Here is a 27,838-nt window from a genome sequence, read left to right as displayed (position 1 = left end):
GATAGACTGATTATTGTCCCGTTCCTTCTTTGTAAACAAAAACTCATTTGCGTCTTACATCCATTCCCAGAATTGATCATGTTTCAAATTTAAATATGTACATTCTGTAAGAGAGAATATCACATTATGGCTAAGTGTTTCAAATTAAAAAGGAAGAATGATGATGATAATGATGATGTTATCATTTATTTATGTTGCTGTTAACACCTCTCATATTTTCCTTGGCCTTTCCCTGTAAACTGTTCTACATCTACTGATGATAAAACTTCCATCCATTCTTCCAATACGGTCATATCATCAAAGTCGTCTCTTCTGCACACATCTCATTATACTGCCCAAATGTAATCTTCTCCTGAGCTTATCAGAACTAAGATTGCCTTTAAGACTCACATTACATATATATCATATCATTCTCCTATTATTTCTCTCCATGACATATATGTCCTTAGCCCTGTTGTGAAAGGGTTGACATTAAATATCTGAGACAGTTCCATTTTGCCTAGGAGTCAGAAGAAAGCAAGGAGGTATCTGTTCTTTACAAGGGTAATTCTGTTGCAATACTTTTTATATATTACTAGTCTGGGTGCCTGGCATTGCCCGGGTGTTTGGAGGTGTGTGTTGAGCAGAAAAAAAAAAGTGGTAGGATGCAGGCAGGCTTGAACCTGCACCAGGAAGGAGGAAGAGAATGTGTTGTAAAAAGAAAAATGTGACATGTTTGCCGTTGCATCTATTGCCAAACCGGAAGTGAAGAATGTTTAAATTAAGGCTAGTCAATCGAAAAGAAGGGATGACTTTCGAAAATATTGTTAAAAAAAGCGACCCCCTCCCTGTAGAAAAGGGCCTAGTTGAAGATGAAGGAATTAATGATTTTTCGATATTTGTCGTCCAAAGTGTCGAGCTTTAAAACGATACTGACCTCATGCAAATCCGTTGCCTCTGTCAAAAGTTTTAGGCAGACATACAAACATACATACATACATACATACATTTAAACAGACAGATGAGATTTATATCATAGACTAGCCGGGGTACCCAGCGTTGCCCGGGTGTTTGGAGGTGTGTATGCAGGAGGGGGGGGGGGGGTGCTGTTTTAATATTATAAAAAAAACATGATGTTAAAAAAAATTGGAAACACCAAAACAAAGCAAAACTGCGAACAAATGTAAAAAGAAAAAATGTGTAAAAGAGGAAAAAAGTTTAGGTAGGAAGACAGGCTCGAACCCGAAGCATCGAGGCTAAGGCGGAAAAAAATGTCTGACACATTACCTCTACGCCAAAGATACACACAATTGAGAACGGATAAAATTAACCCTTTAAAAACACTTGCAGGTGGTTTAAACTAATGTCAACATTTTCTAGGTCAAACATGACGTCATTGTTGTAGTAGCAGGAGGAGAGAAAATGAAGGAACGATTTTTTCAGCACCCCTCCTTGTAGAAAACGGTCCAGTTTAGGGTGAAGGAATTAATGTTTTTGGCCAATTTTTTTATATTTGTCAGGCAGAGGTTCGAGCTTTAAAATGATACCTATCTGGCGAAAATCCGTGGCCCGTGTCGAAAGTTTTTGCGAGACATACAAACGCGCGCACACACACACACACACACACACACATGCACACGCACACATGCACACACACACGCACACACACACACACACACACACACACACATGCACACGCACACATGCACACACACACACACACACAAACATTTTCGTTTTTATATATATAGACTAGCAGGGGGTACCCGGCGTGGCCCGGGTGTTGGGGTGGGGGTGATCAAAATAACCCTGTTTTAAAAAAAATGTTGGCCGAGTGTTTGGAGATGTAAAAGAAAAAAAAAAGTTTTAGTAGGAAAGTGGGTTTGAACCCCGAACCTTTGACGTGGAGGTGGAAATGAAATGGAAAAAAAACCCTGGGACCTAACCATCTCGGTCACGAGAGAAGAGGAATGAAAAGCATCTTAATTTAACGTTTATAAAATGAAATTAACAGATGCGGGGAAACTTAAGTCACGTGATGTTTGACCTTGAAACATGACGTGGCTGCAAGCCAACTTTCGCTTGTTTTATACTTAAAAGCAAAAGATACACGGGACGCTCTAAAAATCTGGAAAAAATAACGCGTGAAAGTCGGGCAAATTAAATAGACAGGCGACCCCCATTCGTAACTCTTAGATATTATCATTTAGACGTGATATAAAAAGTTTTAAGAAGGAATGATTAGCTACCCACCGAAAACTCTTTTTCATCTCCAGGACTTGTACAGATCAGCTACCTATTGGAAACTCTTCTGAAATTAAACATGGCTTTCAATTGAAAAAATTATCTGACGTTTTTGTGGGAATACTGAATAATTAGTTCAATGGAAATGTATCCATACACGAAGCGATTTCATTGGTCAATAGGCCAATTATTCAGCATAAGTTTATTTGTTTACATTACAAGGAAGTAGGCTGTCACAAAATGAAACTTACTACAAACTATTGATACATTGCAATGTTGATTGGAAATTGTATTTTTGGTTCTTATTTAGAATTCAACCTAAAGGGTGGCTCCACACTCCCTAAGGCCTGCAAGCTGGAGCCTCACCATCAGATATAGTTTAAGGTCATATCCAGGACCATTTAATAATAGGAAATTGATTATTTAAGAGGCACTTGATATTCAGAATTAAAGACTAGACAAATGTAAAATTAATTTAAACAAAATACTGACATTTTTTTTTGTCTTCTTTTGTGTCATGCTGGTGGTAAAGCCTGTTGGCAGAGGTTGGAAATTGAGACTGAATGAGGTTTAAATGTTTAATAACAGTGTGGAATATCGGTCATATGCATGGGTTAAAATAATAATAGGAAATCTACTATTTGTGAAGCACTTAATATTTAAAATTTAATGGTTGAAAAGATTAGACAAAAGCAAAATTTATTTAAATAAACACATCTACTTATTAACATTAAATAGAAATTTTTTAAAATTTTCGTATAGAAAAAAACTCTGGATTAAAAAAGTTTGAATTTTGCACTCGTCTGTATTTTTTCTAACCATTAAATTAAAAATTTTGTATAACTTTTTTTTTATCTATTCGATTTTTTTTGATTTTTTTAAAGGGATGCAAGACTACAATTATTTAGAGACAAACTGTTTTGAAATCACACTTGAGTTGGGCTGCACTAAATTCCCTGATGCTTCTGAGCTGCCGAAGTATTGGAGGGACAACAAAAATGCCCTCATTGCCTACATGCTACAGGTAAGCTGAACCATTTTTTTTTGTACATACAAAGGGTGTATGTATGTTGATCCCCAGGGGTGAAGTACAAAGGCACAACATTTTCATCCAAGACAGGCCGCACACTATCAGCATTGACTATTCACACAAAAACTAAATTTTGGTCCTTATCACACATACTATCTTTTTTTTTTTACGTGTCACCACTTATCAAGGCCACTCAAGGATAAGGGTTATCGAATGTAAGGTGCTAGTGTAGTAATCGTTAATAATGTAAATTGGGTAGAATTTGATTATTTATGGGGACGGCTCAACAAGAACTTGTTTACATTAGATTTTGAGGCTACCATGTTGTATTCAACCAGGAGGCAGGCCAAGGATGGAATACTCCTGCCATATCTGGGCAGGAGCTGCTAAAAACAGCCTATCCTGCCTTGACAGAGTACAAAATAGACTTCGTGGCTTAGTGGGGGATGCCCTTTTCTCTACCCTGCAACCTCTCTCCCACAGAAGAGACGTTGCGAGCCTATCCTTGTTTTATCATTATTTCCATGGCAGGTGCTCGTCTGAACTCCAATCTCTGGTCCCCCCTCGCCAATCTTTCACAAAAAACACCCATCTAGCTGAATCGACTGTGAAAAATTTCCCCCACTCTATATCTGTGCCTAAATCAAAACGTGGATTCCATGAACAAAGCTTCTTTCTTAGAACTGCGTGCCTGTGGAACTCTGTTCCGTCTGCCTGCTTCCCACCTGACTACAACTTGGATGTCTTTAAGTCCAATGTTAACAAATTTCGCCTTCTTAAGTAAGCACTTCATCAAATCTCCACACTAACGTACTATATTTGCAATAACCGTTATCCCTGAGTGGCTTCTGGGCCTTGATAAGTGGTGACCACCGTGTAAAAAAAAAAAAACTCGCTCTCACTTCTAAACTGTCTGTAAACTAACTCTAAATGTGTTCATCTCTATGTCTGATCTTTTGTCTCAGTCATTGCCACACTTTAACTATCCTATTTCCAATCGCCTTTGTGTACCTTGATGAACCACTTTGTCTCATTGTCTTTCTACTAACTTTTCTTCCTAAACTTTTGTTCTCCTAATCAAGTATTTCCTCTTTTTCTTATAGCTTTTCCTCCTTTTTTTTAATCATTTCCTAAAAATTGGGGGGGGGGGGTGACATCCATAGCATCACATATTCACAATCATGAAAATATGCATTAATGTACCAATGTTGACCAAATGTATCACAGGTCATTTAGTATATACTTGTTAGGATCAACCGGTGCTGTTTTACAATTTGTCATTGTTCTGAAGAAGACAACTCTCTTTTACTTAGTAAAAGAGAGTTGTCTTCTTCAGAACAATGAATAGATTCGTTCATTTTTTCATCTCATAATTTAGGACGCTAATAATGCTGTCAGTAAGTTTTCACGAGCAACTTACAAATATGCTTTTATGTTTTTCATTCTTTTTTTGGAGGGGAGGTATTCAATTATAGAACTTGTATAGTTATTAACAGGTGTGCCGGCCAGACAACATCCCACACTCCTCCATCGCACTCTCCCCCAATGTAAACAGAATTTTTGAGGAATATTAAACGGTTCTTCTGCATGATTAATGTCGGCGCGTTACTTACGGAAAAACAGTTAATTAACCTGCAAAAGCACCTGTTAAAAACTATACAAATTCTATAATTGAATACCCCCACCTTCAAAAAGAAAGAACGAAAAACATAAAAGTATGTTTTTGTAAACCGCCCGTGAAAACTTACTGACAGCATTATTAGCGTCCTAAATTATGAGATGAAAAAAAAACGAACGAATCTCTTAGTAAAAGAGAGTTGTCTCCCTCAGAATAATGACAAATTGTACCTATTTACTATGCCTCCCCACGGGACAGAGTTAGACACCAGGGTCGTTTTTTAACGTGGAGAAAAGGTACAAAAATAAAAATTGTCTCAGTCGTGAAGGATTTCTCCTCCGCCGAAAGAGAACAAGAAAATGAAGTGCAGCATCTGAAGAACAGATACTACACTTTGATCTTGACCAAAAGGCCAAGCGCCGATTAACCAATAAAAAATTAGAGTTACTTCCCTTGGACTGACATGAGAGTAATCGCCCTTGAATATAGTAGGAGGGGGTAAAGGTTAGGTTCGGCTATGAAACCTTGAGGACAAAACACACATAGCTTCCAACATAATTTGTTGAATAAATTTCTTAAACGTTCCTCTCTGTACTCATCATTTTTACATGGTTATTTCACAGATAACACACATTTTACAACCTGTTACTATACCTCTAAGCATACAACTTTTAAATTTTGCTACTTGTACAGTTTAATCAAGACATTAAAAAAAAATGAAAATTAAAAAAAATGAAAATTAAAAAAAATGAAAATATAAAAAAAAAAAAAGTTATATTGTACGTATCCGTTTTGGACTGAAATTCTCCGAAAAAAAAAAAATCATTGAATTTGATTGAGTAGCTTTTTTTTTTTTTTTACAGCGGAAAAACACGTTTTTATGACAGCATGATGGCAGCAGCAACCATGTTTGGATTTTAGAACACGCCATGGGGATATAATTCAGTCTAAAGCACCGACGCCCTTCTCCACATCTTAAATACTAGCTTTTCTTCTTAAAATCGAAACATGCCTACCTTTTGATCAGTATCATAACAAATTGTTTTTTTCGTTAGAAAAAAAAAAAAAACTACTTGATCAAATTAAGTGAAACTTTTTTCGGAGAACTTCATTTCATAACGAATATGCACAATATAACTTCTTTTTTTTTTTTTTTCGATATTTTCATTTTTTTATGTCTTGATTAATGTGTACAAGTACCAAAATCTTAGTTAAAATATCAACAACTGAAAGTTTATCGCTTTTTATCTAGTATCTAGATAAAAATAGGATCATTTAGTGTGGTCATTGAAGTGCAAGTTTATAAATCCCTAAACCAATAATTTTAGTGAATAACACATAAGACTTGAATTCTGCCAATTCCATAGTCTGAAACATTATTTATTATGTCAAGCAGACATCTCTCTTAAAGTCAGTATAGATTTATTTAAAGCTTGAAATAAGTTAAAGCTATTTCATATTGACATTTAATTGCGATTATTATGGTTTCATTTCAGACTCATATCGGCGTGAAGGGTTTTGTGAAATCATCTTGGCTTCAATTACCCATCCCGGATGCTGTCATCCAGATCATCAACATGACCGACAATAAGTACATTAACCACGACATCACAACAGGTTTGTCTTCATCAGTACATCCAGTCTACACTAGATATCAAGAAAACTATTGATAGCAAAAAAAGAAAAAAAAAATGATAAAAACTAACTGAAAATAGAAACACAGAAGCAACACCGATTTGGTTATGTGCTCCTAATCTGGACAAAATCACAAGAGGGAACTTGATAATCCTGCTGCAGATGAATTAATGTGTAACACGCCATCAATTTGTTCGTTTATACTGCACATTCTACCTTTATTTTGAGACTAGCCTGGGTGCCCGGTGTTGCCCGGATGTTTGGAGGTATGTGCTAAACAAAAAAATGTGGTAGTAGGCAGGCAGACAGACTTGAACACATACCGCGAAGGAGGAAAAGAACGTAGAAAAAAAAAAAAGAAATCGTAATGTCTTTGCTGTTAGGCCCATCACCAAACCGATTCGATGAGATATCCGGTAAATATATCAGTCCGGTGAAGATGTTATATCAGTCCGGTGAAGATGTTTTTTAATAGACATATAATTTTATAGTTTTTTTAATATAAGTTTCATAATCCACTCCAAGTGTATTTTCAATTTGTGAATAAAAACACAAATTTCCAGAGACAGATAAAACAAAATGAAATAAATGAAAGAAAAGAAATAAATTGCTTAACAAAGCCAAGCAAAATAGACATTAAAAAAGATTTTTGTGATTAAAATTATGTTTATGAATCATAATAATGAAATGTATTCTTTGTCTTGCATATAATAAAAATTCTAGATTTGAAATTTAACCATTTCACATCATAAAATTTAAATTACTAAATTATGATTTATTTGCTCTATCTAGTATATTGAGCAATCTTTATTTAGCTGGAATAGTCTTTATAAAATATTACAGCCAATAATATTTTGTAAGACCGATAATCACTGGATTTACATACCAGTAGATTTATTGCATTACATTATTCTGAAGTGTATATATATATATATATATATATATATATATATATATATATAGCTCATTCCATGTCAAATCGACAAATTTTGGGGATCTCAAACCATGTCCGACACAGACTTTTTTTTCAAATCTGCTATGCTTATAGATCTCCATGAAAGGAATTGAATGGCACTTGTTAAACATCTCAAGGTCAAAGGGTTCCTGAGATATGACCTTGACCTTTTACAAAAATGTGAATTTTTATGAAGAAGTGACCAACTTTAAAAGACGATATCTCTGTTGTTCATGGGCCTACAAAGTTCATTCATATATCATTTTAAAGTACTTGGATAGATCTATAATTTTATCTGGGAATATTTTTTTCAAGGTCAAATTAAAAAAAGTTGACCTTGACCTTACCTTTTAACCTGAATTATCTCAAAAACCGTCCTTTCAATTTCTTTTAAATTTTGACAGAAGATGTGTCTATCTTATGACAGTATATATTCCAAATTTCGTGATGCGCCTTTCACTAGAACTATCATTACAAGCGTTTTAAGAAGTGGGCAAATGCAAAATGGCGGAACGTAGTACCTGCGACTTCATATAAAACATTTTGATATTTCCCAATATGGTCAAGTTTGATATCTTTGTAAGCTATTTTGATGCTGATTAATATTTACATAAAGACCATGGTTAAAAAGTAAAAAAAAGACCTTGAGATGTTTAACAAGTGCCATTCAATTCCTTTCATGGAGATCTATAAGCATAGCAAATTTGAAAAAAAAAGTCTGTGCCGGACATCGTTTGAGATCCCTAAAATTGGTCGATTTGACATGGAATGAGCCATATATATATATATATATATATATATATATATATATATATATATATATATATAGGAGCAAACAGTTAATAAAACATGTTAAAAAAAAAACACTTTGAAAAAGAGTTAAAAACATATTTAATCTGAAAAGGAAACACTTGATAAGTGGATAGTCCTTAATCCGCAGAGTTTCGAAGAAATACTTTCTTTCTCATCAGGAATTAGCAAAATGCGGGATCGGATTTTGCATACAAAAGTATTTGATGAAACAACAAGTAAGTCAAAGATCTTACTTGATAACAAAAAAGTTAAGCAGAGGGAATAGGGTGAAGAAAAAGGTGATTACATGTGAATGGATAGTCTGGTGAAAGATAAATAATCCAATGATGGTAAAAAGCATATCTTATTTTTCTTTTATTAATATTATTGAAATTTTTCCCCTTTTCCCTTGTACATATTTGTGAATTGTTCCATGGATTTCGGCCTTTGGATTATTTTGGACCATCTTCTAATTACGGGATTTCCTTGGATTTTACTTGTGCAAATGGAAATTCAATTAACTTTCTTGAAGTTATATTTTTTGGATTTTACCGTCATTGGATTATTTATCTTTCACCAGACTATCCATTCACGTGTAATCACCTTTTTCTTCACCATCTGCAGATTAAGGACTATCCACTTATCAAGTGTTTCCTTTTCAGATTAAATATTTTTTAAACTCGTTTTCAAAGTGTTTTTTAACATGTTTTATTAACTGTTTGCTCCTATTATAAGCTCTATCTCCTATTTGGTTTTATCGAGCTTTTACATCTGGCTGAGATAAATTTATAAATATTAATTCTTTAATATTTACAATATACTTTAGTTTTACCATCTTGGATCATTTTGGTAAATTTAATTGGAATTTTTATTATTTATATATATATATATATATATATATATATATATATATATAATCTTATTAAATATTTTTAACCAAAAATTTAATATATCAAAATATATAATAAAATATATATATATTACAATAGAAAAAATGCGAGCATGAAAAGTAAAGGACTAGTTGTTAAAACTGGAAAAGAAAAGGACAAGATATTCTAGTAAAAAATATAATAAATTTATAACTTATAAAATATTGCAGCATTAAGAATTGATTGTATGATGTTAAATTGAATTTAAAAAAAAAAAAGGTAATACGCCTCTGAAACCTGTTATGTCCTGGCATGGCAACCAGCTCCCCGGATATTGGTCAATATAGCATCATCGGTTATATGTGGCTGGTAGTATAGTCATTGAGTCTTCGTTACATTGTAACGGCAGCATCCATTGTTGGCATTAAATGGCAAGGACTGCTTCACTGTTGATGAAAATTAACGCTTGTACAAACCAGCAAATTTATCATATGAAATAAAGAATTTTTTAATAATAAGAAAGTCCTAGTTTTGAATCTATGCTAATAACAAAATCTTAATCATTTTTCTTGAATATTTTCTGTTAAAACTATGTGTAATTTGAATATTTTCTGTTAAAACTATGTGTAATTTGAAAAAAATGTTCATCATGTTCCAATCATGTCAGATTTATGTTTAAAAAAAAAGAGATCAAAATTCTACTTTTTAGATCAACATCTGTCGACAGTGTTTATTAAATACAGAAATCCTCTTATTATTGTTAAAATAATATTTGAAATAAAATTTCTAATCATTCAACTGTAGTGTTGTAAATGACTGAAGACGTAAAACAACCCTCTTTTCAAGGCTTTATTGAACAAAATTCACAGCTACTAAAGCAAGAGAGAAAGAACTCAGTCTTTTAAAGAAGAAGGAACGCATGCAAAATCACGTGGCAAGAAACTGAATTTGCACATCTCTCTCTTTTTTTAATTGTAAGAACAAAACAATTTAAATGAAAACATTTTAAACAGTAAGAACAGAATAATTTAAATGAAAATATAACACCAACCAATTGACAAAATATGATTATTAGATTTAGTGCTTATTTAGAATTAAACCTATTTTAAAAAATTAAATTGCAGGAAAATCTTTATGATGTACATATCCACCACGTAATGAAGATTCCATATTTCAAAAATCACATAAATTGATCAAGTAGTTTTTTTTTCATATACAAAATGTTTTTACAATTTTAGCAATTTTAATAGTAAATTGTATCCATTACAATGCTGATTTTGATTTCGGTAGTTATGTCCCCCATTCATAAAACATCGCGGATCAAAACACTACGTCTTGCTTAGTCATAAAATTCGATTTTCTTAGTTAAAACAAGACCTATTTGATCAATTTGTGATTTTTTTTGGAATATGACATCTTGATTCCGTGACATGTACATACATCATAAAGTGTTGTGTTTTTTAAAGATTTTTCTGTATCTTTATTTTTGAAATAGGTTTAATTCTAAATAAGCACTTTAGATTTTAATTCATCAATTGTTTTTGTATATTTGACCTGTCTCTCATTTACCTTTTTGCAGGTCGTCACGGAGACTATTATCGCCTTTTGATTGATGGTTACTATCAGATCCGTGTGATTGCTAGGGGTTATCACTCCCAGGTGCGCTGCCACAAGGTGCAAAATAAGATGTTCCATGAGGCAGACGAACTGGACTTTGTGATGATCCCCCAACACCAGAGAAACAAGCGAGACGTTAAGGAGAGGCTCTACTGCAAAATGTTGCAGGCAGTTGCTGAAAACCAAGGCCAAAAGGTAAAACATAGCAATTCATGAGCAACCATAATTGTCTTACATGCTGCTTTTCTTTATTTTTCTTCTTTTGTTTTTTTCTTAGTCCAGGTTTTAGATATTGGGTAATGTCATGGGGTTAACACTTGATTTCTCTATGAGTTACATTTACAGCCAAGAGCTTTTTAAAGCATATTTGGATTCTTCAGACTACTATTCTCATCTTGAGCGCTATTTTCACAACATTTCGGTTGATGTAACCTTCAACCTTCTTCAGGTGTATCTTGTCAAACTTGGGAATCTTTCTGTTGAATTTGAGAATCTTTCTGTCAAACTCGGGGATTTCAAACAGAACCCTTTATGTAATCCATGGAGGTAGCATGCTTTCGTTCCGTCAGCCATGACTAGGTAGAAGTGCTAAGTAATTCGCATAGGTGGCATAGTTGGTAGAATTCAATCGTAAGTTATACTCTTCTAGAGGTTGAAGATTTAATCCTCGGTATGGGCAACACTCAAAAATACAATTGTGAATCACTTAGGACTTCTACCCAGTCATTGCTGATAGAACGAGAACATGTTACCCTCATGGATTAAATAAAATTTATTCAAAATTCTGTGCAAATTCCTGTGTTCAACAGAAACATATCTGCGTTCAACAAGATACACTTGAAAAAGGTCGGAGGTCACAGCGACCAAAACGTTATGAAAATTACACTGAAAATGAGAACAGTAGTCCAAAGAAATATTAGTTATTTTTAACTAATACTTCTTCAGACTACTTAATCAATTTACTTGATTTTGGGGATATGACATCTTTGTTCCATGACAGGTATGTAAATCATAAACATTTTTCTGTATTTCTTTTTTTTTTTCTTTTTTTTTTTTTTTTTTCTAAATTAGGTTGAATTCTAAACAAAAACTGAAAGAATGATTTATTTATAATATATGTGCTAATCGTCTCATACCGAAAAGTCGAAGGGGTTAGGGATAATTATTTTCTGCCAGCCTAACTCATCTCAAAATAAGAAAAAAGGGAAAAATGCCTTTAAATGCCATGTTGATGGACATCCATCGTAAACAGTCAAAGAGCATTCTATGACTGGATGTCAGAATGTTGCATTTGCGATAAAGTTATATATGTTCTTTCCTAATTCCCTAAACAGGGCTCAACTTTCATTTCTTAAAGGGGCTTTATAACTCTAACTCATATATACATATATATATTATTTATTTATTTTTATAATAAAACAGTTATCTACAGACACATGATTCGCCATAGATAACTGTTTTACTAGTAAAATAAATAATATATATTTTTTCAGAAATTGAGAGATTATATAATTATTTCCACAGTCAAACAACGTTGCAGATCACAAGAGCTATGACAGCCAACAAACCGGAAGTACAAAACTCGAGTTTTGCCCTTATTTGGGCTCATCAGTTAGACATATCCAAACTCAGGATTCAAAACCTAAGCCTTTTGCATGCGAGGCAAGTACTCTTCCACATGAGCAAATGCACTACACACAAGAAAATCTATTAATTAACACAGATCAAGCAAATCGCAGTGCAAATAAACACTTATATATATATGTGTGTGTGTTTATTTACATCCAAAAAATATGGGCAATCGTTCAAATCAAAGGGGGAGACTACTTCCTCAAACTCCTAAAATGAGACACTATTTAATTTATCATTAAGTATCAATAACAAATCGACTAATATATATATATTTTCTAGGTCTGGCTTGTTCATATAAACTTAAATTTGATGGCCTTTATAATCGAACTTTAAGAAATTTAAAGCTTTATGGTGGACTCTTGAAACTACCATTCCCAGTGAAGCAATCCTTTAATTTAATTTAAACCAAAGGTTTAATTTAAACCAAAGGCAAAACTCTAAGACACATGTGGTGAGAAATACAGATTTCATTATTCAATATATATATATATATATATATATATATATATATATACTAGCATTTCAGCCCGGCGTTGCCCGGGTATTATTTATGAGGTGTATGTTGAGCAAAAAAAAAAAAGGGGTCAATTTTTTTAATTATGATCCCTTAACATTTATTGTTTTGGGCTCAAATACAAGTCATTAAGTTAGATCCATGTCCAAGGAACCTATATATAAAATTTAAAGTGTTTAGACCCCAAATTGTCGGAGGAGTTTGGTAGAGTTCTCAAAGGTCAAATAACTTTCACCCCTTAATAGCCAAATTTCTGGCCGAAAACCGATCACAAAAATTTTCCCAAATCTTAGTACCCTGTATATCAAATTTCAAGTCTGTAGATTTTAAATTGACAGAGTTATTGCATAGGGAAATGTACACACACACACACACACACACACACACACACGTTCACTTTTATAGATATACTAGCATGGGTGCCTGGCGTTGCCCAGGTGTTTAGAGGTGTATGCTGAGCAAAAAAAAAAAACGGTCAATTTTTTAAACTTTGACCCCTATTATGACCCCTTAACATTTATTGTTTTGGGCTCAAATATAAGTTATTAAGTCAGATCCATGTCCAAGGAACCTATATCTAAAATGAGAAATAAGAGTTCTCAAAAGTCAAATCATTGAACTTTTACCCCTTAACAGCCAAATTTCTGGCTGAAACCCGATCACATAGATTTTCCCAAATCTCAGTACCCTGTATATCAAATTTTGAGTCTGTAGACTAAAAATTGACAGTTATTGTGTATGGAAATGTACACAGACAGACACACACAGACACATTCACTTTTATAGATATATAGATATATATTCAAGCAAACATTAACTGCAATGGAGACACTTTGCTTTATGATTCTGTTTTTTTTTTAATTTTTCGATTTTCCGTATATTCTTTTTTATATCAAAATCAAAAATATTAATAAACGTGCCATAGTAGTTGTTACTGTCATGAGCGCTTTCGATTCATCCACGAATCATCTTCAGGTGTTGAGAAAGTAAAGGTAAAGGTGTGAAGGAGCGAAAATGGAAATTAGAAAGTGAAAACTAAAATATACATTAAACCACGTTAAGTGATGGAAAGTTAAAATAAATAAAGTCGATGAGAAGTCAATTAAAAATATAGGTCGATTCAAGCGCGCTGTCGGCAAAGTCCGTACCTTACGTGCTACACAAGACATTTTAACACATTGCTGCTTTTCTTGAATGCAATATTATTTATTGTAGGGTGATGAGTTCTAATGTATAACACTTCAAGAATTTTTAATTTTTTAAGATTATTTTCACATTGTATTGTTGTCGACGAGGACCTTTCTAAGATTGGATGACCCTTATATATATATATATATATATATATATATATATATATATATATATAGTAATGTATAAAATATATATGGCGATTAAGCTTAATCGCCATATATATTTTATAAATTACTAACTAGCTCTACCTACGAATTGAGCACTTTTGAAGTAAATACTTAAAGTTTACGCATAAATCTATACTTTCGTATAAATTTATGTGAGTAAATGAAGTAGTTATATATATATATATATATATATATATATATATATATATATATATATATACTAGCTGTACTCGGCCACGCATTGCTGTGGCTCTGTTTATTAAAATGTAACACAAAAAACAAAAAAGACAAAATATATGTGTCTTATATTTATGTTGTCAATATTTGTAGATACACACTATTTTGAGGTGTTCCTTTTTCTGTGCAGATGTAGAGATTGTCTGATTTTTTTCGACTCTAGAACACATAATATATACTTGTCCATGTGAGAAGCAATCATGGTGTAAGTCACACAAATGCAAAAATTGTCCCTGAATCTTGTTAATGGTTATTGTAAACGCCAAACGAATTGTCGAGTGCAATATTTTAAGTTTTGTATGGTATATCTGTTTAAATCATTCAATGCACATCCACTGCTCATTCTTCCTGAGGGTGACAGAGGGGAAAACATGAGGATTTAATTTTACTATAAACATGTATGTTAACACGCACTGGAAAATCTTGTATCGTAAAAAATTTAGCCGATTTTCATTTTGTATGTAAGTATAGTCTTTCATCAAAAATAAATCGATGGAAAAATTGAAAAGAAAACGGTTTAAAGAATAAACCAACAAAGTGGGAGACCAATGATAATTCGGAATGAAGAAAAAAAAGAAAAAAGAATGTACAAATGTTGAAGGATAAGTTTAAAAAAAAATGAAAATACTTTAGTAAACTGTTGTTTTTTATTCAAAGAAATTATATTGCTTTCAAATATTATTAATGAGAATATTCGTAAACATTTTAGTGCTTTTTCTTTATTGTTGTGATATTAGGAAATCGGAATATGGATTTTCAAGTGAAACCAATATTATCTACTGAATTGTCATGTCACAGTAATGAAAATAGGCAAAACGTACAAAAAACGATAAAGGAGAAATTAATGATTAAAGGAAATACTTATCGAAAAAATTAGAAATTTTAGCTATTTCCCTTGTGTTTACGTCACATGTCACGTGACAAAACAAACCTAGCCGAAATCATTTTTTTGTGTAATTATGAAAGACTGAAATAATTGTGACATGACAATTAGCTAGTTATCATGGTTTTGTAAATTAAATATCAACTTTTTGGCTGGCCGATTTCATTACAGTAAGGAGGAAGCACCCTTTTTATTGGCCGACCAGTACAATGGGCATCTCGTATATATATTTTTGGTACTCTTGCATAATTTGACCCGAATCGTTGGGATTTTTCCTCAATTATTGCATCTTTGAAAAAAAATCTTTTATTTCTGTTATTTTTTTATTCTTTTTCAGGCAGCCAGTGAGCAAGAGATGTTTGATGAGTTGATGAAAGATGTGTCTGGATATTTCAATGAATAATTGAACCCAGCATCAGCATCAGCTCCTTCAATTTGCTTCAAACTTACCTTTAAAGAAAGACTCAAAGATTATTTCCTTTTTCTGTCTCAGTTACATGGTTACATGTGTTTTCAACATATATATATATATATATATATATATATATATATATATATATATATATATATATATATATATATAATCCACTATGATCTAGCAAAGTATCAAATAATTTCTATATGAACACATCTCATCCAGGTGGATAAAATTTAAAATTAAATAGAATTTATATCAATGGTGATTAAAAGAAAACAATTACTTCTTTGATTCATGCGTTCTTTTATATTTTAAATTAAGCAATCTTATTTCACATTTTGAAATTCACCTGATGAAATAGATTTCTATAAAAATTATTTTGGGGATTATGATATATTAAATTATATATATTTGTCTGTGTGTGTATGTGTTTGATTAAAGCTTTTTTTGCCGATTTAATCTCGGTCCAATTTTTCTTGTGTGCAAACAATGTTTTTTTCTAAATTGTCTGCAAGCAAGAAAAGTTCAACAATATCTATCGGTCTTCTTTGATCAATTATGCATAATCATACACACACACACACACACACACATATATATATATATATATATATATATATATATATATATATATATATATATATATATATATAATTTCATTTATCACCTTTAATCCCCTGTTTTTAAACTGCAAAGTCTCTAATACCACATATATGCAGTATACAACTGATAAAGTTCATTTTCAGCAGAGAAGACTTTGATAGTGATTACCTCCCCTTGTGTTCATGTGAAACTTAAATTTGATTAAATATAAATTCAGAAGAAAATAAATAAATAAATAAAAAAAAAAACAGGATGCTTCTTCTTCACACCACCATGAAAAAAAAAATATTTACTATTTTTTTATTTTTTTTAAATTCTAGGATTGAATATTCAAGTTGTCACATTTCAATCACAAACAAGTTTATAACCAATTAAAAATGTTCTTATATAGCAATACACCTTGATAATGAACTGCAACCTCTTTCCCACAGAAGAGACATTGCAGACCTGTTTTTATTTTTGTGAAAATTTATAAAATTTCTGATTTCTTTTCAATTCTGACAAATTTAGGATTGCTAGAATTGGCAAACAAAACATAATTTATGAGAATCTTTTGATTTTCATTCGTGAAAATTATGATTAACTAGCAATATTCATTCAGTGTTAAAACAAATTATTTTAAATATTAATAATACCAATTAACATAAGTAAACATTTGAATAAATTGGATTTCTGTTCTCATCTTGAATTCATTCTTATTGAACTCAAGAATCTATACAAAATTTCAAACAGAACCCTTTATTTAATCCGTAGTGGGGATAGTTTGTTCTCATTCTATCAGCCATGACCAGGTCGAAGTTTTAATTAATTTGCACCTATATTAATATCGGCTTATACTTAGGATCGAACCTTCAACCTCCAGAAGACTGTCATTTAGAACTGATTATTACTTAGCACTTTAATCCATTGCATCATATGCTTGTGGATTTCAAAAGAAAGAGGATCCCATTTGAAATTCTGTACAGATTTCCAAGTCTGACATGAACTTGCTAAAGTACGACATGTTTCACCTAAAGAAGGTCGGAGAATAAATCGACCGAAATATTATGAGAATAAGTAATCTAAGTAATACAAATTATTAATTTTTATCTAAAAACAAAAACCAGGAAAATATTATCCCATACCTTCACCGTGTTTGCTTCTGTATTAAACTACAGCAGCTCAAAGCACTCATTATTTTGATGTTTGATTGATTTAAAAATCTTATTTTTTGATGTTCTGTGCAGCTAACTGTCAAATATAGTGAGTATTCTGTGCTACCATAGTTCAGTAGAGTGGCAAGCAACAAGGCACCGCCTTTAATGCTGTCATGTCATAAGTAAAACTTTTAAATCAAGAAAAGCTTGAAAATTATTTGTTTGCTATTGAAATGCACCAAATTTATGACTATTTGAAGAACCCATCTTAAAAAAAAAATTGAATTATTTGAGAAATCTGGGTTTTTTTTTTTTTTTTGGTTTTTTTTTTTCATGGTGGAAGTTTTAGCCAAGAAGTATTAACAAAACATACCCAAAAAACAATGCCAAAGTATTTGTTCACATTTCAAATTATTTATTAAAAGAAAATGTAATTAATTAGACGGTAAAACTATATTTTAAATGCCCATCTAAGATTCGTATTTCTCAAACTAAGAAAAAAAAATGTTTTTGGTGTGTTCTAATCGTGTCTGAAATAAGAAAATTTGTGTCAACATCGTTTATTATTTTTTATAATTTGTTTGATATGAATCTTTTAGGAGTTATCTCCCCTTTGTAATTATTCCCAATCCAATCCTTAAAAACATTGCACTTAGCATTTACTCTATGAATACAATCCATAAAAATTCAAATAAAATTCCATTAAATATTTCAGTTGATAATTTCCAAAAACATCTGATTTCTAAATTTGTTGGGTCAGTTCTACAGCCAAATCTCTCCATAGCAGCTTGTAATCACTCCACAGTCATGTCTTTTGTCATCTATGGCTCTTCAGCGTGACTACTTTTGGCGAGATTCGAACTGTGATCATAGTTAATGATAGTTAGAACCTTACAAAATCTTGCGAGAAATCTTGCACATTTTAACTGCTAGAAAGAAGATTCACTTTATCTATGAAGCATAGATATATATACACACATGCATACACATATTTGTACACACACACACACACATATATATAAATATGTACATATATAATTTCAAGGTTATGGGGGTGTATAATGTATAAAAACGATGTAGTTGTTTTTTATGTTTTATATTTTATTTTGATATTTCAAGCGACCTTCCGCTCTTGGTCACAAAATGTAAGAAAATAACATTATTATAACATTATTTTGTTACATATTGTGATCAAAAGCGGAGGATTGCTTGAAATATAGAAATCTAATATTAAATATAAAAAACATCATTTTTATGCTTCATACACTCCTATAACCTTGAAATTACTTTCTATCCAGAAGCATACATGAAATAATGCCTTAGCATTTTATATATATGGACTAGAGGTGATGACCTTACTCTCCGCATGTCTGTATCTGACTCCTTTGGTAAACCGGTTTTTGTTAACCGGAAATGACATCATGGAATAGTTCATTATTTGCAGTAGTAGAGGTACGTCCCCAATATATATATATATATATATATATATATATATATATATATATATATATATATATACACACACACACACACACACACACACATATATATGCATGCACACACACAAACACACACACATACACACACATATATATACATGCACACACACAAACACACACACACATATATATATATATACATGCACACACACACAAACACACACACATATATATACATGCACACACACACACATATATATAAAATTACCCTATTACTTTTTATAAAATGTACACATTAAGCTATTGTTTATAAGATTTAAGTTGTCTATTTTCCGGCATTTAAATTTTTTGTATTACTTAATGCGTAGATGCAACATAGACGATTTATTCATATATGACTAATTGAACACAAGCTGCTATTTTGACCACAGCTGGTGAGAAGTTGTCGTTCATACCTTTTCCTTTTAAGAAAATTTTCTTAAAGAAAAAATATATTTTTTAAATATATTAATTTTATGAATTAAAATAAAACTTTATTAAATAATTTCTGTGACAAATATGTTAAAAAAAAAAAAAAGTTTTAATTGCAAAAACTTTTTAAAATATTTTATGGATTATGTTTCAAAATTGCTATTTTAACAAAAAAAAAATTATCACAGAAATTAATTTGAAATAATCCGAATATTTGGGAAAAAAATTTTGAATATAAAGAAAGTTTCAACAAATATATTATTATTACATTTTAATAAGCAAAAGGACAAAAAAAATCTTTAAAATATATTTTAAACAATTTTTTATTGGAAATACCCTCTGAAACCAGTGTACAACAAATAAGGTCTCACAAACCAACTTCCTTCATAGCAAACGATGTTAACAAATGTTTTTGTGTGTGAGGGGTCATGGAAGTGGTGTATGAGAAAATTAATTCTTTTCCTTTGGTTGATGTGCACAAATGAAACCTAATACTTGACTTTTGCCTTTAAATTTTAATTCCAGCCACTTTAGAAGCTTCAGTATAAATTAAAAATTTTAAAGGGTCACAATAGTAAATATTAATTAGCCATCTTAATCCATTATCAACTAGTTGTATTAACTGATATTACCAGAGCTTCAATCGTCATCATCATCATCATCATCATCATCATATGAATCCAAATATTCTATTGTTGGCATACTTTTCCTTATATTTTTCTAGTCAAAATTCTTTCTAGAAAGACATTAAATTCTTATGGGAGAGATCATTTGAAGGTTGCCAACATCATAAATGAAAGTGAATTTTGTGAAATGAACTGGATTTGAACTTGGAACACCCAGTTCGTCAGTTTGTGTTGTTAACCACTTGATCACTGTCACCTTCCAGAGCTTCAATTATATAATGTTTAAATTTTTAAATTATATATATGTGAAAATCATGGCACTCTAAGGGACATAACACATTTTTACCTTTGAGTTATCTCTATTACATTTCGATCTTTTTTAAAAGTCCTTATTCAAAATTGTCTCTGTTGTAATAATATGCCTTGCCAAAATAATATTTTCAAAAAGAAAAACTAATAACACATTTTTATTCAAGTATAAAGAAAATGTTGAAAGGATGAAACATAAGAAATGGCGATAGAATCAAACGTCAATTTATCAGATCTATTGCTATTTAGGTCTAACATGAAAAATCCAATTGAATTAAATTCATGTATTAGGAGACAAATGAAAGATAAAATAAATTAAAAAAATGTTTGGCATGGTTTTCTATTATGGCACTTTGAAAGCAATTTTGACATCTTTAAACTGACAAATAGTAATTTCTGTCTTGAATTAAAATTTAAAAGCAAAAATCAAGTATTATGGTTCATTTATGTTCATGTACCTCCATTAAGAAAGAACCAGAACACCAACGCCCTATTTAAAGAAAAAAATAGAAAAAAGAAAAAATTTTCAGTTTGGGAAATGCAAATTTTTAGATGCGCACCTAAAGTATAGTTTTACTAATTTTGTTTATGATTAATGTACTCACGATCCAAACTAATTGTATTACTATAATTCTATTGTGTTTTTGTATTATTATTATTATTATTATTATTTCTGCTGATGATGTGAATTTTGCTTTCTGCCATTTTATGAAAAGTCGATTTCAATATTATTTCTTGTTACATTCCCTCGATTGTTTTTTAATTGGCATGTTGTTAAAGATGAATGCAAAAGTTACAACAGATTTAAGCATTAAAGTAAATTTGGAAAGATCTCCTGCTTTTCGATTCAAGGTCACATTACTCATCCAGTATCCAGGTATATTGTGATCTTGTCTGTTAATTCAATCATTCAAAAAAAAAAAAAAAAAATGATTTTACATAAATCGAATTAGCTGCCGTAAACAGATTTCAGTTCTTGGAACCCTGGATGAATTGTTGAAAAAAAAAATAAAAAACTGAATGTTGCTAGTTTTTCTAAGATATGAATGAAAATGGCAGGAAGCTAGTTTTATTTTCCGGAATCATTATCAATAAAAATTATCTAGAATTTTCTGTTTAGTATTTTTGTCCATCTGCACACACACACACACACACACACACACACACACACACACACACACACACACACACACACACACACACACATATTGGTAGTTCTAACTTCTAGGAATTCTTTTATTTCTGAAGATGCTTTATGTAAGAATAAGGAATTATGTTGTTTTTTCCCCCCTCCATTTTGAAGATTTTACAGTATTGATTATTTTTTAGCATTATTGTGCCTCGCCCCTAATAAGATTTAAGAAAATTTATAATTATTTATTTATTTGAGCATTTCTTTTATATGAATCAGTGTCAAAATATATTACAACAAAAATGTCCTTGGAAACTAATTTCTTTCAACCATTATTTCTGAACTGATATGCAGTTTATGTTAAAACTGATTTGCATTAGATTTGCTACTTTTAACCTGATTAGACAGTTTCCTCCAAAATATATTACTTTATTAGAAAAGAAAAAAATTGTACAATAGATTTTTTTTTAGTTTATGAAATTTTTATTCCCAATAAACTATCAGTATGAAAGGAAATATTAAAAAATATTTAGTTTTGATTTTAATATCTCTCCTCTGTAATTTATTGGCAAAAAAAAAATTGTATTCGAATAAAAATACTTCATAAAGCAAGAACTATCTATGTATGTCAGTATGTGTGTATACGTGTACATGTGTGCATGTATATTTGCTGGGTTATGCATGTATACAGTACGTGTGTATGTGTCAGATTTTATTATGTATCTGATTATATATATATATATATATATATATATATAAGGATAATGTGAACAATATATCGATCAAATCTCTCTTTTATTTCTTTCTGTGTTTAATTGTTTTTCTTTTCTGCCTTTCATTCATGTATGTGTGTGTATAAGACCAGTCAACCCCCCAATGAGCAAAAGACGGGAGATTTCATAAAAAATCTGAAGATATTTGAAGGAGGCTATAAGCTTAAAAAAATAAATAAAACATTAAATTTTAATTAAATTAATAATATTAACTTTCGTGATCAGTTGTGGTGTATAGATGAAATTTTAGCTTTAAAAAATCCTGTTTAAATCAATTGGCTCCCTAACACATGCAAATGTTGGCCTTGTAAAAGCAAAAAACATACGTCTGACTAAGAAAATCAATATGAAGACTTGTAGTGAACTTGCAATAACAACAGAGAACAGTATATAAGGTATACAAACTATACAAGTATGTTCTATAGCAGTACTTTTTCCACACTTTATTGAAAATTAGCAGGGGGTGGGACATTTCCTAGTCATAAAATCCACTTAAGTATGATATTTTAATTTAAAAAAAACAAACAAAGTAAGCGAATGCGTTATTGATTGGACCATGAGGACACAGATGTTATCACGTCACAAATTTAGCTTTTTAAAAGAAAGAACATAACGGTGGTTCATGCATGCGCAGTTTGCAAACCGCATCAAAGACAAGGTTTTTATCTGACCCCCACCTTCAAACAAAACATTTCTAAATGAAATAATTCACGATTTTTTTTCCAATTTTTCGATATTACATGTCCGAGAGATCATTCTTTCTAACGATACCGCGCTCGTGCCTGTTTGATGTGGATGGCAAAAGTTTTTAGAGGACATACGAACGCACACACACACACAAACACACACACACATTTCGCTTTTATATAATAGAAGAAGAAGAAGAAGAAGAAGAAGAAGAACATATATCTGGTTGCTTACTTTGTACTATAACAGTAAAACATCATCTCATCCTTAATAGCTGATTTATTTACTGAACTAACTGTTTTTTTTTGTTTATTTTTTATTTATTTTTTTTTTTTATCTTCACTGTTGACTGTACCGACAAATTACTAACAATGCTAGTGGCATTCCCATTAAACGGATTGAGCCGGATTCCTCCAAAGGAAGAAATATCAAGGGAATATTAAATTTACAAGCATCCCCCATCCACATTTATATCCCAGTCAGAGGAGATGACAACATTAGGTTTTTACAGTTTTTGCAGGACGGTGTCTACATCCTCCTACATACAGCACTTGGTATTTCCAAATGGTCACCCACCCGACTCAACGTTGCTTAACTTTGGTGATCTAATGAGAACGGTGTGTCAACGTGATTATGTGTCAACGTGATTATGTGTCAACGTGATTATGCCATGATTAATAATACAAAGAAGATAGTATTCATGTCTAAAATTTAGAAATGAATGTGAAAAACAAATGGACAATTAGACGCTAAATCGTAAGAGCTGGAGATTAAAGTAGAAAAATTATCAGCTTCATGACAAAATCGTAAGAGTTGTCGGGTGTAATATAATGTATATGCATCAACACGTTCTTCCTCATCTCTTTGACTTATCAGTATGGCTATACACAGCAAGGTTTGAAACCTGGACCTCAGTGATTGCCATCTGTGCTCTACCAACTGAAGTATGAAATCTGTCATCTATAGTGGGAGAAATTATATCATATTTAACTGATCTTATTCATTTATTTACATTTTTTTTTTTTTACAATACTGATAACCGAAAGCGCTCAATTCTTTTGAAGCAGAAATTACCCATATATAATGATAAAAGTAAAAATCGTAATAAAATGTACTTAGTTTAACACTTTATTGCAGTCTCACAGTATCATCTGTAGTATGACCAACTGGGATCAGTTGGATAGGATATGTATGCCTTTATTTGTCCCAAATCTGCTGTCTTGATTCGGCTTTGTTGCGATTTTGAAAAATTTATTCTCTTGTTTGTCATACATACTAGCAAAACAAATGCCTTTTCTCCAATTGCATATTTTGCTAGTATGTATCTAATGTGTTGAGTTTGCTTATAAACAACTGACTGTGATGATTTCTTGTTGATATAAATTATGACTCCTTCCATCAAAGGAGTTGGTAATTCATGGGAAGATGGTCGTATGACAACAGATACTACAATTTCTTTTTATGTCTTGTAATGGAAGTACAACAGTACGCAATCAATAGAAGTGTGATTTTAGCCTCAGACAGACAGATATGAAATCTCCATTAGTAATAAATGTATATGTATGTGTGCATGATATGCTTGTGAGTTTAGTATGTGTGTGTGTGTGTGTGATATGCTTGCATGTGTATGAGTTTGTGTTCAGTCTAACCAAAGCAGTTGTTGCTTGATTTCCGTTATCTCAAAGATTTATTTGTTGATCTTTTATTTCTTTGCTTATTTCTGAACAAAAGTATTAAATAAACATTTTACATCATTAAACTAATAAATATACAAAAAAAAAAGAACAAAAAATACCCACTGCATTTTATTGTCTCACAAAATACTAACACCTTGTTACTGTACTTTCATTGTATTTATTAGCATACAGTTTGAATAAAAAACTTTCCCTCGTTGTTTGGGGTGTTAATTCAATTTTTTTAATGATGCTATTTATGCATTTGGTACTTATACAGAGAATGATTCATATTTTTTATTTTGTTTTTATTTTTGCGTTTTTTGTGTGTTTTTTCTTTGTTTTTTTGTTTTTTTTTTGTGGACGTGTAACAGAGTATGTACGAGCGCATGAGAAAATATCAGCAGGAGCTGTAAAATCGCTGGCTTGCAAAGATATTAGCAGCAGCAGCAGCTGTTTTGAGTGTATATGCAAATTCGTAAGAGTATGCAGGTTTGTGTCAAAAGAAAAAAGGGGGGAAAATACACCAAGTGACGAGGGCAGAGAAGAAAAGTGTAGACGAGCAAGATGGATGTGTGGCCCAGTGGAGGCAGCGAAAGACTTAAGCTGATATCGAGACAGCAGTGTTTTGTTAATCTTATGCTAGATAAAACGAACAGTTAAAAAAAAAAAAAAAAAAGAAAAAAGCAGGCATTGTTTGGAAAGTAATGGTGATAAAAATGCCTTTTGCTAAAACAGAAAAAAAAAGCCGTGTCGGATTTTTGTTTCTTTTTGTTTGTTCCTTTTTGACAGTACCAGACAGTGTAGGGGTCCGAGAGTGTAACGGCCACATTACAGATGTTGCGTCGGCATAGTTGCATCAGCAGCTCATATAAACCATCAGAATATGGCAAAACACTCCATGCAGCAGGCAACAGGTAATAAATTTAAATCATTAAAAATGAATCATTTTAGTAGAGTGGGTTTACAGATTATGCTACAGTCGCCAAAAAAGTCTTTCATTTTACCAGGATATAAGCGGAAATAAAAGGAAATAACTTTAAAAGTATAAGGTTGTCTCCCTTGGGCAGACGAGAGACAGAACAAAGTAAGATGGTGGACTGACATTAAAAACAATATCGTTCTTGTAAAGTTATCATTTTTTTCTGTTAATAGTTCTTATGTGCAAACGAAGTGTGCTTGCTAATCCTTATGACTAGCAACAAATGACATCATTCTCCCGGACAAAACAATAGCAAAACATTTTATATCTATAATTCTATACGGATATGAAAATTATTTTCAATTAGTAAATTTTCATAGGGCAAATTCAGGTGTTGGATAAATATTGTTGAATAAATAGAAATGTGTGGGTTAATATGCCTATAATGTGAATATGCATGTGTAAATAATATACGTATGTAAGTATTTGGCACCGTATATGTGTGTTGGTTTTGACATTGAAACGACTTTCATTGGTTGAAATACTTTCAAGTCCCTGTGAAAATGAATTTGTTTTTGGAGTTAAAAGGAAAGCAAATTTCAAACAAAGCGGAGAAAGAAAGAGTGCAGCAATTGGAGCTATTTGTTTTTTTTTTTTTTGTTTTTTTTTGCATTTGTAGGAATCACTTTGCGATTCAATCGCCACAAAATCTTTAAATGTTCAGAAAATCAACACCAAAAGGCAATGGTGAAATAGAGGTGACACCCATCAAAACAAATTTTGAATCACACAAAATTCAAATTTGAATGTTCATAAAACAATTGCTTGCATATCAAACGGCTCACTGCATAGATTCTTAAAATTCAATACAAGACTCAAGTAGAATACCTGAGGAAATATAAAAAAAACTAGCAGGCTCCATTAACTGCCATTGCCCGATGGAAGCACCCCCCCCCCCCGTAAAAAACTAAAGTATGGCTGTTTTTGTTGCTGTTGCGCAACCCCCACCTCCTCATACTCAGAACGGTTTTCAGAATGGACACTGCCAACCTCCCTATGTTAGGAACGGCTTTCTAAAATAGACATGCCATTTTGTGAGTGGGGACGGGGTAAAAAAAATTGCTCAAAATGTAACCTTGATAATTGCTGTCAGGATCCCCATGTGCAAATTTTATTATATAGATATATATAAATATTTATATAGATATATATTATTATATTTATATAGTAGATAAATATTTACATTTGGCACCAAATTATTAATACTTTCTTCCATTCGGTCTTATTTATTTGTATCTCTGTTACAAATATTTAAAAGTCTGAATATTGAGCTACATTTTAGCTTTGGAAATTGATTTCCAAAAGAATCGATTTCAACTCTGTAAAAGAATTGTTTTTTTAATATTATCACCCTCCCCCTCACACACACACACACATATATGGAGATAAAATACACGAGATATCATAAAATGAAATTAAAATTAATTCCCTTTTTCTGAAGACGTTGGTGATCGGAATGACATCAGTAAATTTCTCATTTTGATGATTTCTTCCCGTGTTTAACTATTTTCTCTTTTATCTTTTTTTCAGCTCATAAATGCATAAGTTCAGTCACCATAACAATGCAATTTGCCATCCGCTTTGTTTTCTTGCATAAATTTTTACAATCCCAGCATGAAAATTATCAAAACAAAAGGTGCAATTAAATCCAATTCTTCCAACTATAATGTGAATCTATAATACCAGGACTCCCTTTCCAACATAGGGGGTCTACATTCCAACCTTCTGGAGGTGTAAATTCATTTCAGAAGACCAAATTAGACTTATTCTTTGTTCATGGAAAATCCGTCATGAACAAAGCTTCTTTACCAGAATTGCCTGCCTGTGGAACACTGTTCTGCTGGCCTGCTTCTTGGTTAAATACAACATGGTAGCATTCAAATGCAATGTAAACAAGTTCTTATTGAGCCGTCCCCATAAATAATCGACATTTTACCCAATTTATATCATTAATGATTACTACACTACCACCTTACATTTATTGACCTTTATCCTCAAGTGGCTTTTGGGCCTTGATAAGTGGTGCCCCCCCCCCCCCGCATCCAAGTAAAAAAAAATAAAACCCAAGAAGCAGCATGTTTGGCTGGCGTTTCAGGGTGAGAATAAAAGATTCGCAAAAGATGCGTGATATTTCCGGCAAACGTTAAATCAGTGACGACATCCTGGATCGCTTCAAAGATAATTTTTTCTGTTAACAAAGCAACTAACAAAGATGGACCAATATGA

The 27,838-nt window shown here is 31.7% G+C and overlaps 1 protein-coding gene across 2 annotated transcripts in view; it reads left to right on the top strand.

Annotated features, from left to right (window-relative positions):
• The window catches only part of LOC145243940 (carboxypeptidase E-like), a 94,519-nt gene extending 67,240 nt beyond the window's left edge, over positions 1–27,279 (top strand). The window contains exons 6-9 of one of the 2 annotated variants that reach the window (XM_080107068.1): positions 3,108–3,247; positions 6,368–6,488; positions 10,702–10,934; positions 27,143–27,279. In XM_080107068.1, coding sequence (XP_079963194.1) covers positions 3,108–3,247; positions 6,368–6,488; positions 10,702–10,934; positions 27,143–27,157 — 509 coding nt within the window. In that variant the 3' untranslated portion in view covers positions 27,158–27,279. Of the gene's footprint in view, positions 1–3,107; positions 3,248–6,367; positions 6,489–10,701; positions 10,935–15,700; positions 16,671–27,142 lie in introns of those variants that run through there. The other variant, XM_080107067.1, reaches the window with a different exon arrangement.
• The last annotated feature ends 559 nt before the right edge of the window (positions 27,280–27,838 follow it).

This window comes from Euprymna scolopes, chromosome 22 (assembly GCF_053919585.1).
Source record: "Euprymna scolopes isolate OS-2025 chromosome 22, ASM5391958v1, whole genome shotgun sequence".
Lineage (NCBI taxonomy): Eukaryota > Metazoa > Mollusca > Cephalopoda > Sepiida > Sepiolidae > Euprymna > Euprymna scolopes.
This window is presented reverse-complemented; position numbering and strand designations above follow the sequence as displayed.